Genomic DNA, 15,713 nt, shown 5'->3' on the forward strand with positions numbered 1-15,713 from the left:
CCCATGTGAAATAAATGTCTAGTTTATGTGGTGCACACACACTGGACTGAGGTGGTTTTGAAAAGGTGCTAAAAGTCTGAAGATGGGCTTGAAAACTTGTTCTTTCTGAGTATTTGAAATGTCCTTCAGTGTCCTTCTTGGAGGTTGTTTTGGATTTTACAGCATAGAGGCACTCACTGACTTGTTTCCAAGGTCTCTCTGACTAGTACAAAAAATATACCTGTGATTCTGGTTCAGATCAACAGACTGTGTGAAAAAAAATGTGTTCAAATCAGCTAAGCAATACTCTCTGCTCTTTCAACAAATACCATTGATTTGCTCTTGAGCAAGGCATTGACCCCTCAGCTGCTCCAGTGCAGCTGCTCAGTAGAGAATGTGTTAATGTTGTGGAACTGTATCACTAGGAAACTTGATGTTTATGGAGAAGAACAAACTTATTCAGCTGCTGTTCCCCTGGTAAATAAAGGTTAAGAAAATGTTAGAACCACATTAGACCCTCTGAACTTGCCTTTTAGTTATACAACTTAAAATTCAAGGGAAATGGAAAAACTCAGAAAGGTCAGTTCTGATTGTGAGGGGGTCTTATTAATTTTACATCAACATCTCATCATTATTGGCCTGCCTCAATCCTTATAAATCCCCTTGTCTGTCTGACATTTCTCCTGATGGAAATAGGACAGTTCACTCCCAGAATTATAGGAGGTTCTCATAGGAGAGGAGGTGACTGTAAAGGCTGGACTATATACTGAACTGCAAGCCAACACTTAATTTATTGAACTTCTTCATGCAAAATATCAGCAGATGGGATTACGCTAACAGAAATATTGTTTCTGATAATTCTACGAAGTCATATTGTAAGGGGTAATGAACATGGCAGCCTCTAGAAGCTGTTAGTGGGGCTTTAGCCTTTTAGTGTTGGTTTTTACCTGTGTTGTATAAATACAAAGCCATTAGCTCTATTGATGATAGAGAAATCACCCCAACAATATCAAACGGCTGCTCATCAGTAACCCATAGTTATCCATCCCACTCTCTATTGTGCAGTGTCCCATTATTTTGATATAGGCTGACCTTTAGTGCAGTTGTATATCTAAAAGATGGACCATTTTGCAAGGTTGAGGAGTGGATGCAGACACTGTTGCTTTTTCATGTTAAACAATGCCATCATTATAGGCCGGCCTTTTTTTTGTGTTTAGTTAACCGTGGCTGCAGATAGCTTCATTACAGAATAAAACTAATCTACTGCCAAACATTGTGCATCTCATCATCCCAGCTATTATGGATGGAAATTAGTCTCATGTAGTTTGTTGTTATTACTCTGTCACAGTAGCGATAGACATCTAAAGACTGCATCCGTTTATCAAGTGTTTTTTAAATTTTCCCCCCAAAGGAATGTTTTATTAGATTTTTGCTTCTCAGGCCAGGATGCCCCCTTCATTATATTTTTGCTCTTTAGTTTCTTGGATCATTCTTGTGTGTTTCTGAGGAATCTGTGGTTTGAATAGCAACAAAAACATCTCCCTCTGAATCCTATGGAGACTTAGTCAATGCCTTTGACAAAGTTAACATTTGCAGTGAATCTTGTTGTTGAGCGTGGCACGTTATTGTGATGATGCACATTAAAGTACAACCTGAAAAAGGCAAATGATTGAAAACATGTTCCTGTGCGAAATCTCAATCTATACCCCATTCTCTAATGTGGATTTAAGTTTGGTTAAAGCACTTTGACAACTGCTTGTAAAGTGATCATGTTTAAAAGGAGTATTGCCTTAAACTATAAACTGAGCATTAACTAAGCATTTTATAGTCAACCATTATTATTTTTCTTAAGTTAAAAGACATTGGCTTTGACAGTAGCATCAGGCAGTGGTTTATTTATTTTATTTGACAGGAACAGTGCACAGTTTCTTAGCTGTTCTACCAGATGTAGTTAGCTATAAGCTAATTTACATCTGTAGTCCCTGGCAGCAAACAGAGAATAACATCTCTGTTAAGAAAATTAACATTGTTACTCACTGTCACTCAAGCAGACAGCACAATCCAGCTTCTTTACTCTTTAAAGGTCTGCCACATGGTTCTGTATTCGGTCCTTTGCTCTTTACAATATACATAAGAAATAGATTTGTTCACTTTTATGCAGATGATAGCATTATATAAACTGCATGTCACTTTCAATAGCTGAGGCCTTTATTAACTCACAGACTGATGTTATGCCATCCAGAATGCTACAGATAACTTGATGTAACTTGTCCTTAACCTTACAAAGTCCAGTATATTAAATCAGGAGGAGCAGGGTAATGATAAGATTTTTGTTTACAACGTCATTTCAAGAGATTTTTCTGATTGCGTAGGAACCCACTGCACTTAAGTACCTAGACGTGTTGTTAAAATGTGTCATATATGTTGGTTCAAAGTTAAACCAGACTCTCTTTACCGACCCGTGCACCAAGTTGTGTTTGTGAGTGTGTGTGTGAGAGATTCCTGTTTAGGAGGGTGTACTGTACTTTGCTTCTTTGCTGGCACAGCAGGTCTACGGATTGCTGACTATGTTTTTGATCTCTTGCAGGTTAATCTGTTTGTTTATTCTTTTTTTGAAAGGAAGGGGGTTTGATTGTCTTTTGCTAAAGAAAGTGAATCAGCTAAATCAAGAGTGTCTGCACTCACTTGCACAACTCTTTTGTAAAATATTTGGCATTTCTTGCATGCATACTCCTCCACACGCCCACAAACACAATTGAAAAAATGCACTCAGCGCTTTGTCTTTTCAAAACCTCCCTGACACAGCTTGGCATGTGTTATGTGCATAATGATGGGTAACTGTCTTCAGAAAACCAAATAGCTGTTCCAAAATGGCTCTTCCGAGCTCTCATTACTGTACTTGTTGAGAAGGCTGCGTCCAGCAGGGTGGATGACTGGTTCCAGCTAAAGATTTAGCTGAGGTAGCTAAGGTAGCTGAGATTACTTCTTCTCATCAAATTCACTGAAGATCTTAACCCTGCTGCTGTGGTTGTAGCGGTGTAGAGGTTTGTTGTTTTGTTGCTGAAATGTTAATTTGGAGATGGGTTGCCTTTGTTTATGGTTACAAAAACATCCTCAGAAAGAAAACAGTGATTAATGTCCATTGCAGCAAAGGTATTATAAACCTCTCAAGTTTGAGTGCAGTTAAAACAAATTTATATGAGGATTTATTACACTGGTAAGAGCATAATTGACTGTCCTCATTGGAGGTTTTGCAGGGCATGTTGTTTTAATGTGCTATTGAGAATGGATGGCTAAAAGTCTGATGTGTATTTAACAGTGAAATCTGTATGAAAGCATCACCTTACCACCAATATTCTGTGCTTTAATAGTATAGTACATTACCAACTTCTTTATTTTAACAGTGTATTTCGCTTTTCCCACTTTTAATTTGAAGAGCTAGAAATGTTTGTTAAACATTATTAGTATTAGTATTACCTGTTAAACTTCACTATTCAGTGTAGTGATGTTATATTTCTAATTAATGGCTGTTAAATTAATAGCACCATCTCTAACAACAGTGCTTGACAGCAGTGGATTCATGCCTGTTGTGCAATTTAGCTGACTTGGGCAGCAGCTCTTTCATTAACATCTTTTGAGATAGCGGTCATTATATGAAACTTTCTTGCTGATGGCTTACAGTCGTGAATCTACTTCAGATGTCTCACTAGCAAATGTTCTGTTGAGAGATTGTCCTCTTGGCAAGTGGTGGTTTGTCACTCAGGGAATTGGACATGCTAGAGTAAAAAGCAAGAAGAATGTGTTACTTTACTCTGTATTGTCTGTATTGCAATGCACTGTTTTCTCTCTCAGCAATCACCAGTGTGTGAGGCTTGCGGTGTGTAATTTACAATGCTTTTGTGAAAGATAGCAGGAGTCTTCAAACACTTATTCATTATCGTGGTTTAAACAAAGTAAAGTACAGCTGCTGCCGACAGCACTGTTTCATCTGGCAGTGATTAATTTGTCTCTGAACATGTTGACAGGCTCTACATGTTCTGTAGAGCCTTGAGCTGTGTCAGTGGCTACTATTGTGCCAGCTGTACTTTTCGTAGGTGGGCTAAATTTTTATTTAACACAAGCATTTTTTGCAGGCCGTCTGGCCTCCTAAGAGCTTAGAATCAGATGCGTTCATGTTGGATGTGTGCAGGAAAAACAGCAGTGTACATTATCCTTTGAGTACTTTCTATCATACATTTTTAGCTGTCTTGTTTTGTATTTAGCACCACTGTGATATTTCACAAAGGTCAATGCAGGAGTCGTGGTTAGTTCATGGATTAAGTCATACTGTCAGATACGGAGGCAGGTAGATAATTATTTATTTATCATTAAAAAGACATCGGTCAACATTAGAATTCTCTTAAAAGGCATCATTACCTAAGCCATGTTACTGGCAGAATTATCATTAATATATTATTTTAATTTGTAAAAATACTCAATACTCCCATGTACTGTACAACGTGCAGAATTAATATAGTTACCATTTTATGACAGCAATAACTCACTTTTGGCCTTGGGCAAATGAACATTATATCATAGCTGATGTATTACTTTCTGATGCACAGACAGCGAATGGGTGGCCACCTACATAGACATATTATATATCTACAGTACTGGGCTTGTTATACATCTCTAACTTAGATATTATATTAAAGAGTCCTAAATCTCATATATGGGAAAATGAACTTGACACAAGTGTTGTTACCATGACAACCATACAGTAAATTATTGTCCTGAGAGTGAATAGGTCAGTGAGATCCATTTGCTTTTTTACACGACTGCTAAAAGGATATTTTCTCAGACAGATAACATAGAAACTGAGTCTTATTTCAATTAAATGCAATTAGAACAATTGAGAATCATCTGTGCGTGTTAATTTTGAACTCAAGTGTTCATGTCATATAGTATAGTAGCCTCCCTATTGTGCACATCAGAGATATTATTAAATCTATACTCTGTGTTTAAGTAAGACACCCTCTTAATAACATCCTTATTTTAATCAGGCCTTACAGTAATTAGCTTTTACATAAGATGAAAGTGTTCCTTTTGACACATAAAATAGATGTTTTCCAACACGATGTCCTTGAATGATGAGTATAAGCAGGCTTTAATTAGATGTAACATAGAGGACAGCTGATTAGCTTATTTTTTGTCTGAGTCACTTGCTGAATCTTGCAATTTATTCAGGTAGTTCAGCACTGTGTGTTTCATAACTCTGAAATAATTCCTTTTTTCTTTTAGGTAAATACAATAAAGGTAGATATGACACATGAATAGAGTAATACAAAATATGGCAGGGAATTCATATACTGTATAGAAAAGAGCATCAGTGACCTTGTTTTTATTACTTCTCTGTTGGCAGCATATCACCCTGGACAGCTACATTCCCTGCCTGACAGATCTATGCAAGGCATTGTGGGAGGTGATGCTGAGCTACCACCGCACCATGCAGTGGCATGAGGAGCATGACAAACAGGAGACCACACCCACTCCAGGTAAGAGACAATACCTATTTAATCCTATGACCTTCAAATTTTTCAAAACCTATTTATATTCAGCAACACTACTCTATTTGTTCTGACCTGCCAAAATGCAACAAAAAGTTGCACAGTTCCCTATATTTAGAAGAATCCTATCTTGGTGCAATTAAAGATTCAGAAATAAAAGATACAGTAATAACCTCTCACATGTAGCAGATCCCATATAGAGAGTACCTAACTTGTAATCATCAGATTAACTTGTAGTCTTGCACAAGATAATATTGTGTGCCTCAAACGCTCCTTCTTTTTTTCATTTGAACTCTCTAAAATCTCTCTGTCACCTGCTTTCTTCTCTCTCTCTCTCTCTCTCTCTCTCTAGTTTTTCATTTAGATTTACTGATAAAACACCAAATATGCTCCCTGTACCAGAAGCTGAAAAACTAACTTGCAGATTCAGTTTACAAAGAGTTAATTAAATTGGGCTCAGCCTTCACCACACTCTCAGGAGTGCCGCTCTTTCCTGGCTGTTTGATTTCAACATACAGTAGGTTCAGCAGATTTATAGCTTACAGAAAGTAACGATTGAACCCAGGTGTATGAATAGAGAGAATGTGTGCTGGTGCTTCAGTGCAGCACACAGTGTAGTGGAACAGGTACTGAAGTTGCATATATGTTTCAGCATTTATTAAGTCCCCTTTGAGTGCAGAGGTCATTGAACGAGTCATCAGCGGAGTAATCACTTTTGATTACACTGTCATTAGTAAAACACCTCCTCTCTGCAGCAATGCAAAGAGATGTGCATTATAGTTTTACAGTAGCTCTGTGGTGCAATAATAGTGTTCTGTATGTGTTCATGTTTGTAGCATTATCAAATTTAAATTGGTTTGACAGTCCTAATTTCATGAATATAAATGTTATGTACACATTGTTGAATTTACATTGCGAAATTAATATGACCTAGTTGTATGGTTTCAAGGATAAATATATGCACAGGTGAACCATGAATCATGCATTTTTTTCTTACTGAAATGTGTCATGCATGACTTTGAGTGTGCTCTGTTTCCATGCTAATACAAACAGGACTTTTTTTCCACACATGGGGTTGTTTTTTCTGTTGTCTTCAGTGACATTCTAGGCCTTCCGATATAATTTAGATACCAAAATTCAACCTGTTAAATAATTTTAGAAAAGAAATAGCAAGTTACCCATTCTTTTTGTACATTTAGTGCACTTTATACTGTTATCATCACAAAATGTACCAACTCTCCACTGGAAACTCAGTATAGCTGCACTCAAGTTACGCCCCATTAAGAACAGCAAGACGACTGAACACCACATCTGTACAAACCCAAAACTTATGTCTGGATCAACAAGAAAAGGCTTGTGTCGCTGCTTCTCTCCATCCTGCCTTCAGTCAGCCAGATGTGAAAACATCAGCCTCGGGAAGCTCAGTTGTCAAGGCAATACATACTTTGCGGTTTAGCAGTAAGCTCCACTAGAAGTTGATTTTCTTACCAGTGTAAGAAAAGAACCCATACTGGATTTGGTTTATAGCACTTTTCACCTCATCGCCGTTTATATCATTTGTCTTGCCAAAGACTTTGTCAGATATTAGCTGCAAATACAGAACTGTCAAATTAGCTGGTACTTTCCTACTGCGTATCGAAAGATAGCTCATTCATTAGGGGAATGGATGAGGACACAAGGATGTCCTGAATGGTTGGTGACATGCTAAGTCCTCAGGATTCTTCCTTAGATGTGATCCTCCTCGCAGGGGAAAGGACATACACCACATTCCCTTTCACGCAGCACCATCTATGATCTCACTGTTTGATTGGCTGTCACCTCTGTCATCTGTGAAATGCTGTCCCTTATCTTGTTTTTGTCCTGGCTCTCACCTTTCTCTCTTTATCCTAATGTGTGTGGGGGGGGGTCCATCAGAGTAGTGATTTACTGTACAGGCATTTTCAGCCAGCAACCTCCATCTCACACAAGAGGCCTTCAGACCCACTGAAGTCTCCCTTCAGTGAGAAAGCCAAAAGAGCATCCCATTGAATTCAGGGCTGTGGCCACTTGGTATATTGAGCTGGTCAGTGTAATGTTTCAGTAATTAATCCCGTCACCTGATGAAAGGAAAGGTTGTTTCAGGAAGTAATATGGGCCAGGGTCATATCCCTACCTGACAAAATAGATTTGCTGCTGTAGCACACACCCTGTCATGTTTGATCAGCACTGATGGCTGTCGGGCACAGGGATCGCTCCATCTGTTTGAAAGCACTTGAGTGTGTGAAAGCAAATAACCATGGCCAGTTTGTGCATCAGTTACATGTTCATACAGATCATGGGCATGAACCATGTAGGCTAATGTTGAAATGTATGGAGGCTGTCTGCTCTGGTATGATAAAGAAAAACGCAGTCAGAGTGAGAATTGGCTTTCACACCTCATTAATGTTCAGCAGTAGCTTGGCATATAAACGAAACTGGGAAGCATTCTATGTGAAATAACCTATGGTTTACTGACCTCTCCCAGTTATATATTGCAATTTTTTTTTTGATTGGCCAATTTCATTATACTTTTTTATTTATGCATACCTCCCTTCCCCTGAGTCAACATGACACTGAGCACCAATCTAATCAATGTTTTTTGTCAATATTTTCTAACCTGCTTATAGATCATGTGTATACAGTAATTTGTTAGTAAGCCTTTCAAATCTCATCTCCTTTAAAGGACTTTCAGGTTGGAAGTTACATACAACAGTGCGACCAAGCCTTTCAACACATTAAGGTGTGCATGTGAATAAAAAAAACACATAATTTGTTATTCTCAAACTGCACCAAATCATCACTGAATAAATAAATTGAATGTATAGGGTATATTAGTGTGATGGAATGTAATCCCTTGAAATTAAGTGGGATTTATTAACCATGTGGTGCAGTGCTACAGGGCAATACTACCCAACTGTATGGTGCTAGTTTGGAGTTTTATGTTTTGTCTGCTTTCATCATTTTGTACATGTCAGCTGTACTGCTTTATTTTTTAATTTTTTTTGGCATCCCTTAACTCTGCATCATCTGTGGGGAATATCAGATAATGTTTTCAATTCCATGAATTTGAATTCACATTGCCAGGTATCATACTCCAGATTCTCACAGATTACTGTTAACTATTTGCTTCCATTTAGATTGTGTTAAAATATTCTAAAACCATGAGCTGTGTTTTTCACTAAACTTTTACAGATTTATGCAAAGGCACGCACATGCTGCTCTTTTATGAGTCATAGTTTGAAACCAGTGGGGAGCTAAGGCCCTTATGGGTGTTTGTCCTGTGAGTCACCAAGAACTCCGTTACCCACAATGCCACCAAAGGTCAAACACTGGTTACCACCTATGGATTGGCAAAGGGTGCCTTTCCCTATCATTTATCTTTTCCTCCCTCTCTGTAGTAACGCTGTTTAATAACCATTATTAAAGCTTTCTAAATCGTTAACCTGGGGAGGCTGTTGACACCCTTACCAGGTCAACAGTGGGAGTCAGCAGTGATACGAACTGCACTGACAACAACTGCAGAGTATGGAGAATTAATGTGGATATAGTTGTTGGTGGTAAATTGGTGGAAAGAGGATACATGAAAAAAAAAGAGTACTTTTGTTAAATGGAATAAAAACATTATGGATTCAGAAATCTCATGTAATGCATCAATATACACTTTCTTTAAGAGATGAACTAATTCGGAGCCGTCATTAGAAGCCTCTTCAGAATCAGAATCAGAAATACTTTATTGATCCCCGTAGGGAAACTCTTTGTTACAGTAGCTTGCCTTTACGTCAGTGCACACAGGAGAAGTACTAGAAAACGATATGATACACTATAAACACTATAAAACAGGTCAGAAAATAAATTAAGTATCAGGTCGGTATAAGTATAAGATAAACTAAGTGTCGAGTACCAAGTGGGTTTACTGGTTGATGAAGAAGTACAGTATAAAATACAATGTCACCAAATATGTAATAAGTAATAGTAATAAGCGGAGGTGCATGTACTGTCGAGAGTAATAGAGGTATGTAATATCAATAACAATAAATAAGAAAAACGAACATGGGAAAACTAATATTGCATGGGAGTAGTACACAGAATATTGCACAATTATTATTAATTATGGCGGAGATGTAATGCTCAATGTCCAGTTTAGTGACCTAGAGTCAAGACCTAGGGTCAAACAGACTAACCCTCAGAGGGAGGTGCTAAATAGTTTGATGGCCACAGGCAGGAATGACTTCCTGTGGCGCTCTGTGGTGCTTTTTGGTGGGATAAGTCTTCCGCTGAAGGTGCTCCTTTGCTTGACCATGGACTTAATGGCACATTAATAGCAAGCTCAGTTGTCACTATGAGATTTTAGTTTTTAAATCAATTGAGGCCAACCAGATGCTATGCTCCGTTGCTCCGTTCATTTGATCTTTCTAACACACCCAATGCTCTTACCTTTGTCAGGGCTCTCAGTTTTCTCAACCTCAGTTTCACTTTGTCTTCCTCACACCCCCTCACTCCCACTGCCGTCCTTGTGCTCATTAAATGAAACCCAGATATGTCAAGTTGCCATGTCATGATGTCTCCCAAGCCCTCTGTTCTTTTGTCTTTTAGTCAATGATGCAATTGTTTTCACCAGTTCTGTCCCTATTAATGACAAAATACAACCAATGTCATTAGGGTCTCAAGGACAGTGTTTGAAAACCACCAGTTTAGGACATACATTGAAATTCCCATGACGTGTTTCATTAAACCCTGCCACAATGTCATTATAAGAAATCATGACTAGTATTAGCTATGACATGACAGCAGTGGCTGTGGAGGTAATATGAAAGGATGGGAAGGGCTTGAATTTAAAATGCATCATGAGCACACTCCCAGTGAAGGTAGGAATCTGAGAAGAAGAACACTGTATATTTCATATAAATCCAAATACCAAGTAAAAACATGAGGTGTAGCTCTTACTCTCACATCCATTTCTGAGTGTGATGATTGCATGCAGTTGGTGGGAGGAGAAGATAAACGTTAAATGTTATAGCTAGGTGCAGAGGTATTCTTGCTGGCCAGAATTTAAATTTGATCTACTGTACTGAAAGTGGTATCTCCTTGTCCACCAAATAATCTTGCTGGTCTGGTACTCAAAATGGTTACCATCCTTGGTAACTGGAGAGGCTTTCCCTCTCCCTAGGGATAAGACACGCTTGACCATGTCAAGTTAATATATGAATCCATTGTTGAAACAGCTAGTGTGACTCATGTTACTGTTCATGACACATGGGTCTTGGTTTGATGCACTCTTAACAAAGTTGTCCTGAAACTGTCGAACTGTTGGACACTGAAACAAACATGTTAGCTTATGTTCAGCCTTTAAGACTGAGACAAAAAAGTGCAAATTATGTGAGAGAATTTGATGTGTTAGTAGGAGAAGTAGATAATAAAGATTGCCGTAGAAGGAAAAGAAGGGGGGTTTCACTTGTTTTAATACGATACATCATTTGAACCTAATGCAAGGCTAAACTTCTTCTTAAGATGGACAATTATTGCCGTGGACAATTTGAGGCATGGGCTTACCCATTAATGATATTTAAGGGGAACACATTGTACCGAGCTATTGCAACAAACAAAACTTGAAATGAATTCCTCTTGAGGATTTTTTTCTCTTCTTTGGTATATTGAGCCTTCTGTCAGAATCCACAGTAAGGCTGAGCAGATCCTCTCTGCTGCTAATTGTATGCCTCAGAGTACAATTAACACAGGTCCTGTGGGAAAAGTGCTGGTAGAATAGAGTTAGAAAACCTTGTAAGTTTGAATAGAACAGAGTTCTTCTTCCGCTTTGTTTCTCAGGAGATCTGCTAAGATGTTAATAATTAAGTGATGATTGATGCACCATGGTTAAGAGCACTCCAATATACCAATTTAACATTGCACTCCAATCACACTCACAATGGACAGTTTAAAAAAAGAGTATCATAATTGATGCAGCAGAACCAGAGATATCATAATATCGAGATATTTTTTTGTTCCACACATTCTTCGTCCTTGTCAAAACCTGGTACCTACATTACCCACAAAGCAACTCGACCGCCGACAGTTCAGTCAGAGATTCGGGTGTGTTGTGCAATTAGGGGCTAATGTAGCCTTGAGCCACTAGCCTCAAGCAGAGATGAGGAGCAGGCTTTTGTTTTGTTTTTCAAACTTGTAGTCCAAACCGGCGCTGACTCAAGAATCAGATTTCCCTCTGGAGCCGCTAAAGGTTTATATAACTTTTTTCACATATGCAAATACTTCCCCAAGACCTGTAAACAGACTTTGATGTGTAAAATAGGTGGAGTTCCCTGTTTAAGAATGTGATTGAACCTGGATATATAAATCGATAATACACAAAGTTAGCAACCCCTGGACATCGCTGCCATCGGTTGAGTCAGTACCATCTGTCACCTGTATGGCATACAGTGGCTGTAATTTCACTGTGTGAATGTAAACAACAGTGATAGGAGCCTGTGATGTGAGCATGGCATGAATGGCTTTCCATATGTCATGAACATCATGTTGATTACCCTTCTATATATCTATTGGTGAATGAAACTATTCTTATCTTGCACTTTTTTTGTCTGTATCACCATAAAGGAATACCATCACAGGCTCACAGGTTTCTGTGGAGCGTTGATTAATCCAGGTTCACAGATTCCCACTGAAAACAGATGTCTTAAGTCTTTTACTTGCATTTTTTTAAATTTGCACAGTACTTTGGTTTAGGTTTTTCGTGTCTTTTAACCTCTTGAGGTCCCTTCTGATTGTGTTGTTTTTTCTTTTCTTTAAAAGAGCTGTATGCAACGTTCACTGCCACTAAATGTCGCACAAAAGCACTGGCATCTCAGACCAAAACATAAACTGTTCCTGTTCTTTCTCTGGCTCTCTGTCATTATATTTATGTAATTAAATATACACAGTGCATAGTATAATAAAATTTATATTTATACTTTTTTAATGGATGTGGATTTTGTTCTGGTGTGTCTTTATGAGATCTCCCTCACTGCCACAAATTCTCAGATCAAAAAGGGATATGTGTGATATTCAGTTTTGCTACTGAGTACCATTAGTTTTTTTTGGAAAATGTGACGTGTGTATAGTTGTTTTAAAAACAGGCAAAATGGCAAGAGATATTTATTCTCTTGCTCAGAAGACAAACATCTCATCCAGCAGGTTGTCTGTACAGTTGCTCTGTTTTGACTACGGCTTGGAGATGTTTGAGTCAAGCCGAGTTAAATTATGTGTTTGTATGTTTTAAGATTTTAGGTCTTTCAACCATCTCACTGCTTCAGAAAAAGAAAAACACTACCTATGATCGATGCCTGTCTCCCTTGTTTTCTCTGACTAATGCCTCTAAGCATCATCTGGTTTAATGGTTAATGAAGGGCAGTGCGTGTGATCTCAAACACAACGAAATCCACACATTTATGTTATTTTCTTTACTTTTCTTATAGTGAAGACTTCAGCCTGGAAACTCTTGCCTCTTGAATGTCTTTCTCATCAATAATCTGTTCCGCTGCCCGTGATTGGCACACATGGAGATGGATTTACTGTGTGTATTCACCACATTGTTTTGGTTGCCTGTAAATATACATTCTTGTCCAATACTTGAAGAGAATGCTTTTTAAGTGAAAAGGAACTCTAATAACAGATACTGCAGCAGAATTTTAGCTTTTTTAAAAAAAAACTGGCTTTTGTCTATAGGGCCGGAGTTATTTGTTCCTCTCATGCTTAGAAACTCTTGTGATGATGTATTTCGACTTGTCATTTGTTATTTATTATATACTGCCCTGCACTGCACTGAATGTTGTTCAGTAGCGATTGATTTAGTTATCAGGGTGCTGCAGTGGGTATGAAGGCCTTTCTTCCTACATAGAGAGCCAGGATTGAGGTTCCCATGTCTTCAAGCATCTTCCCTTTTAACACATGTTTGAGACATTAAATCCCCCTTTTTCTTCTGAAATGTTAGTAATATCCTGTAGGAAAATGAACAAGGAGAAAGCAATTTATGTAACATTCTGGATACATTTTAAGAAGTATATGTTTAATGTAAGTTGTAAGTGGCACTTATTCATTTTAAAAGAGGGTCTTCTAGGTATATTATGCCCAATAACAAAAGACAGACAAAACCACAATAACAAACCCAAACATTAACTAGTGGAGTAATCCATGACCAAGATGTGTCTCTATCAGTCTTCCCAATACATTTAAGGAATTGACTGTGGGACTTACAGCCACCTGCTTGTTGACTTGCAGGCTCACTGCTGCTGAGATCCACTTCAAACTGAGCAAGCAGCTTTAGACTGATTGGAGCAATTTTCAGCCAAAGGAAAGCATTGCAGCTATTGTGACATTGTAGCCTCTGCAGTGTCTGCACCACATGGTATTCAATCTGATCGGCGAGAAGAAAAAAAAAATCACGCACAAAAGAGAAGACAGTGAGCAGATGTTAGAGGAGGAATCATGTTCACCAGAGATGTTGGTTTCATTTACTGACTGCCTGAGAGTGAACAGGACCTTGACAGTATTGTCCTATTGTGTTCTAGGTTGCTGTCAGTCTTCCCTCTCTTGAGGGACTCTGTGACCTACACTCCTGTCAGATACTGACTGACAACCACTTCTGTACAGATAGTAGTGAGTCTTCAGCTAAAATTCATGCTGTCCATATGGTCAAACTTACAGTGAAAGACTTTTGACAATACTCAAGCATGTCAGATCTGCAGATCAACTACATCACATTTCCCCACTCGTATTAGAATGCACCTAAGGAATCATATCTTACCATTATCAAAGGGATATTTTTCATTTCCTTCCTCATCAACCGTAAGAATAGTCTTTTTTGACTTTTGTACAGATTCAGATCCAGTCTGCTCATGCATCATTGTGCAGATGTCCATTGAAATAAGTAAATGAAATCCTTTGAGTCATGCTGAAATGACACAGTCAAACAATAGATAAATAAAACGGAAAAGGGGAAATAGAATTTTATCAGTCTTGTTATTAGTTTGAATCCGTCTGTGTGCTTTGTTTGAATACCCCCAGATGACGCAGTAGCAGCAGAGTCTGATGAGTCGGTGGTGGACCGCAGCTATGTAAAGAAGAAGCTGGAGCATGGACTGACACGGATCTGGCAGGTTGGAAAGAATAGCGCGCTCTCTTTCTTTGCATGGTCTGAGCATTTCTCTTCCTCCCTCCCCGCTCCTAGTTTTTCTTTTCATTTATTTTCCCACCAGATTTCTGTTCAACTCAGAGTTGCTCAATCACAAGTTCTCCTCCCACGAATCACCTTGTGCCTCTCACTTCTCTCTTCAGGATGTCCAGTTGAAAGTGAAGGCCTACATCCTGGGGACAGACATGTCTAACTTCAAATATGACGATTTCATAGTGGTACTGGATGTCATCAGCAGGTACGCCGCAAAGAGACAGGGTTGTGAGTAGAATCCAGGATATTATATTTTCAGGAAATTATGTTATGATCATAATAATCTGTTCTGTAAATGTGAGGTCTTATGACCCAAATCACTACCCAAAAGGGAGAAATTTACATTCAGTGTTTGTTGATCTAATGAAGCCACTGTTTGTGTAACAGTTATCTGTGCACATACTGTAGATGACATAATCTTTTTATATAGTGCAACAGCTGTTTGCTTAGTCAGTTACCTACCAATGTCAAAATATGTTCTTTTAGGTCACTTACTTTAGATGCAGCATTGTGTAGTCCTTTTTCTTCAATACCACTGCTAACAGTTCGTTGTCTGTCCCTTGACTGGCAAGTTACAGTTACCAGTGCAAGTCTGTTTACATTGTGTCTCTGTGCCCCTGCTGGCTCAGCTGTCAGTCAATCACACACACAGTGATAATCCTCCAGAGGCTTTGATGCCAAAGGGCTGTTTTTTGATATAGCAAAGATTTTTCTTTATTGAATGATAAAATAATATGAACAACAAATTTAGAAAATCACGTTTACATTTTTGACTGCAAAAAACAACAAGGATTGTTTATGCAGAAGCACATATAATTTAGGTGCAGTGAAAATGTATATATTTTTTGCAATAAAATGATCAATCAAATCATTACCTTAATCACAGTAGTCCTAACTTGCAGTGGTTGCATCATTGTGCGCATGTGCACTGCAAATAAAGTCCTTATCAAGACTTTAGG

At 38.3% G+C, this 15,713-nt stretch overlaps 1 protein-coding gene across 4 annotated transcripts in view; it reads left to right on the plus strand.

The window, feature by feature from the left end:
* vps50 (VPS50 EARP/GARPII complex subunit) overlaps positions 1-15,713 on the plus strand; it is a 105,778-nt gene that overhangs the window by 40,407 nt on the left and 49,658 nt on the right. For all 4 annotated transcript variants that reach the window (XM_044171019.1, XM_044171020.1, XM_044171017.1 and 1 more), the window contains exons 13-15: positions 5,381-5,513; positions 14,595-14,686; positions 14,865-14,959. In XM_044171019.1, coding sequence (XP_044026954.1) covers positions 5,381-5,513; positions 14,595-14,686; positions 14,865-14,959 — 320 coding nt within the window. The remainder of the gene's footprint in view (positions 1-5,380; positions 5,514-14,594; positions 14,687-14,864; positions 14,960-15,713) is intronic.

This window comes from Siniperca chuatsi, linkage group LG17 (genome assembly GCF_020085105.1).
Source record: "Siniperca chuatsi isolate FFG_IHB_CAS linkage group LG17, ASM2008510v1, whole genome shotgun sequence".
Lineage (NCBI taxonomy): Eukaryota > Metazoa > Chordata > Actinopteri > Centrarchiformes > Sinipercidae > Siniperca > Siniperca chuatsi.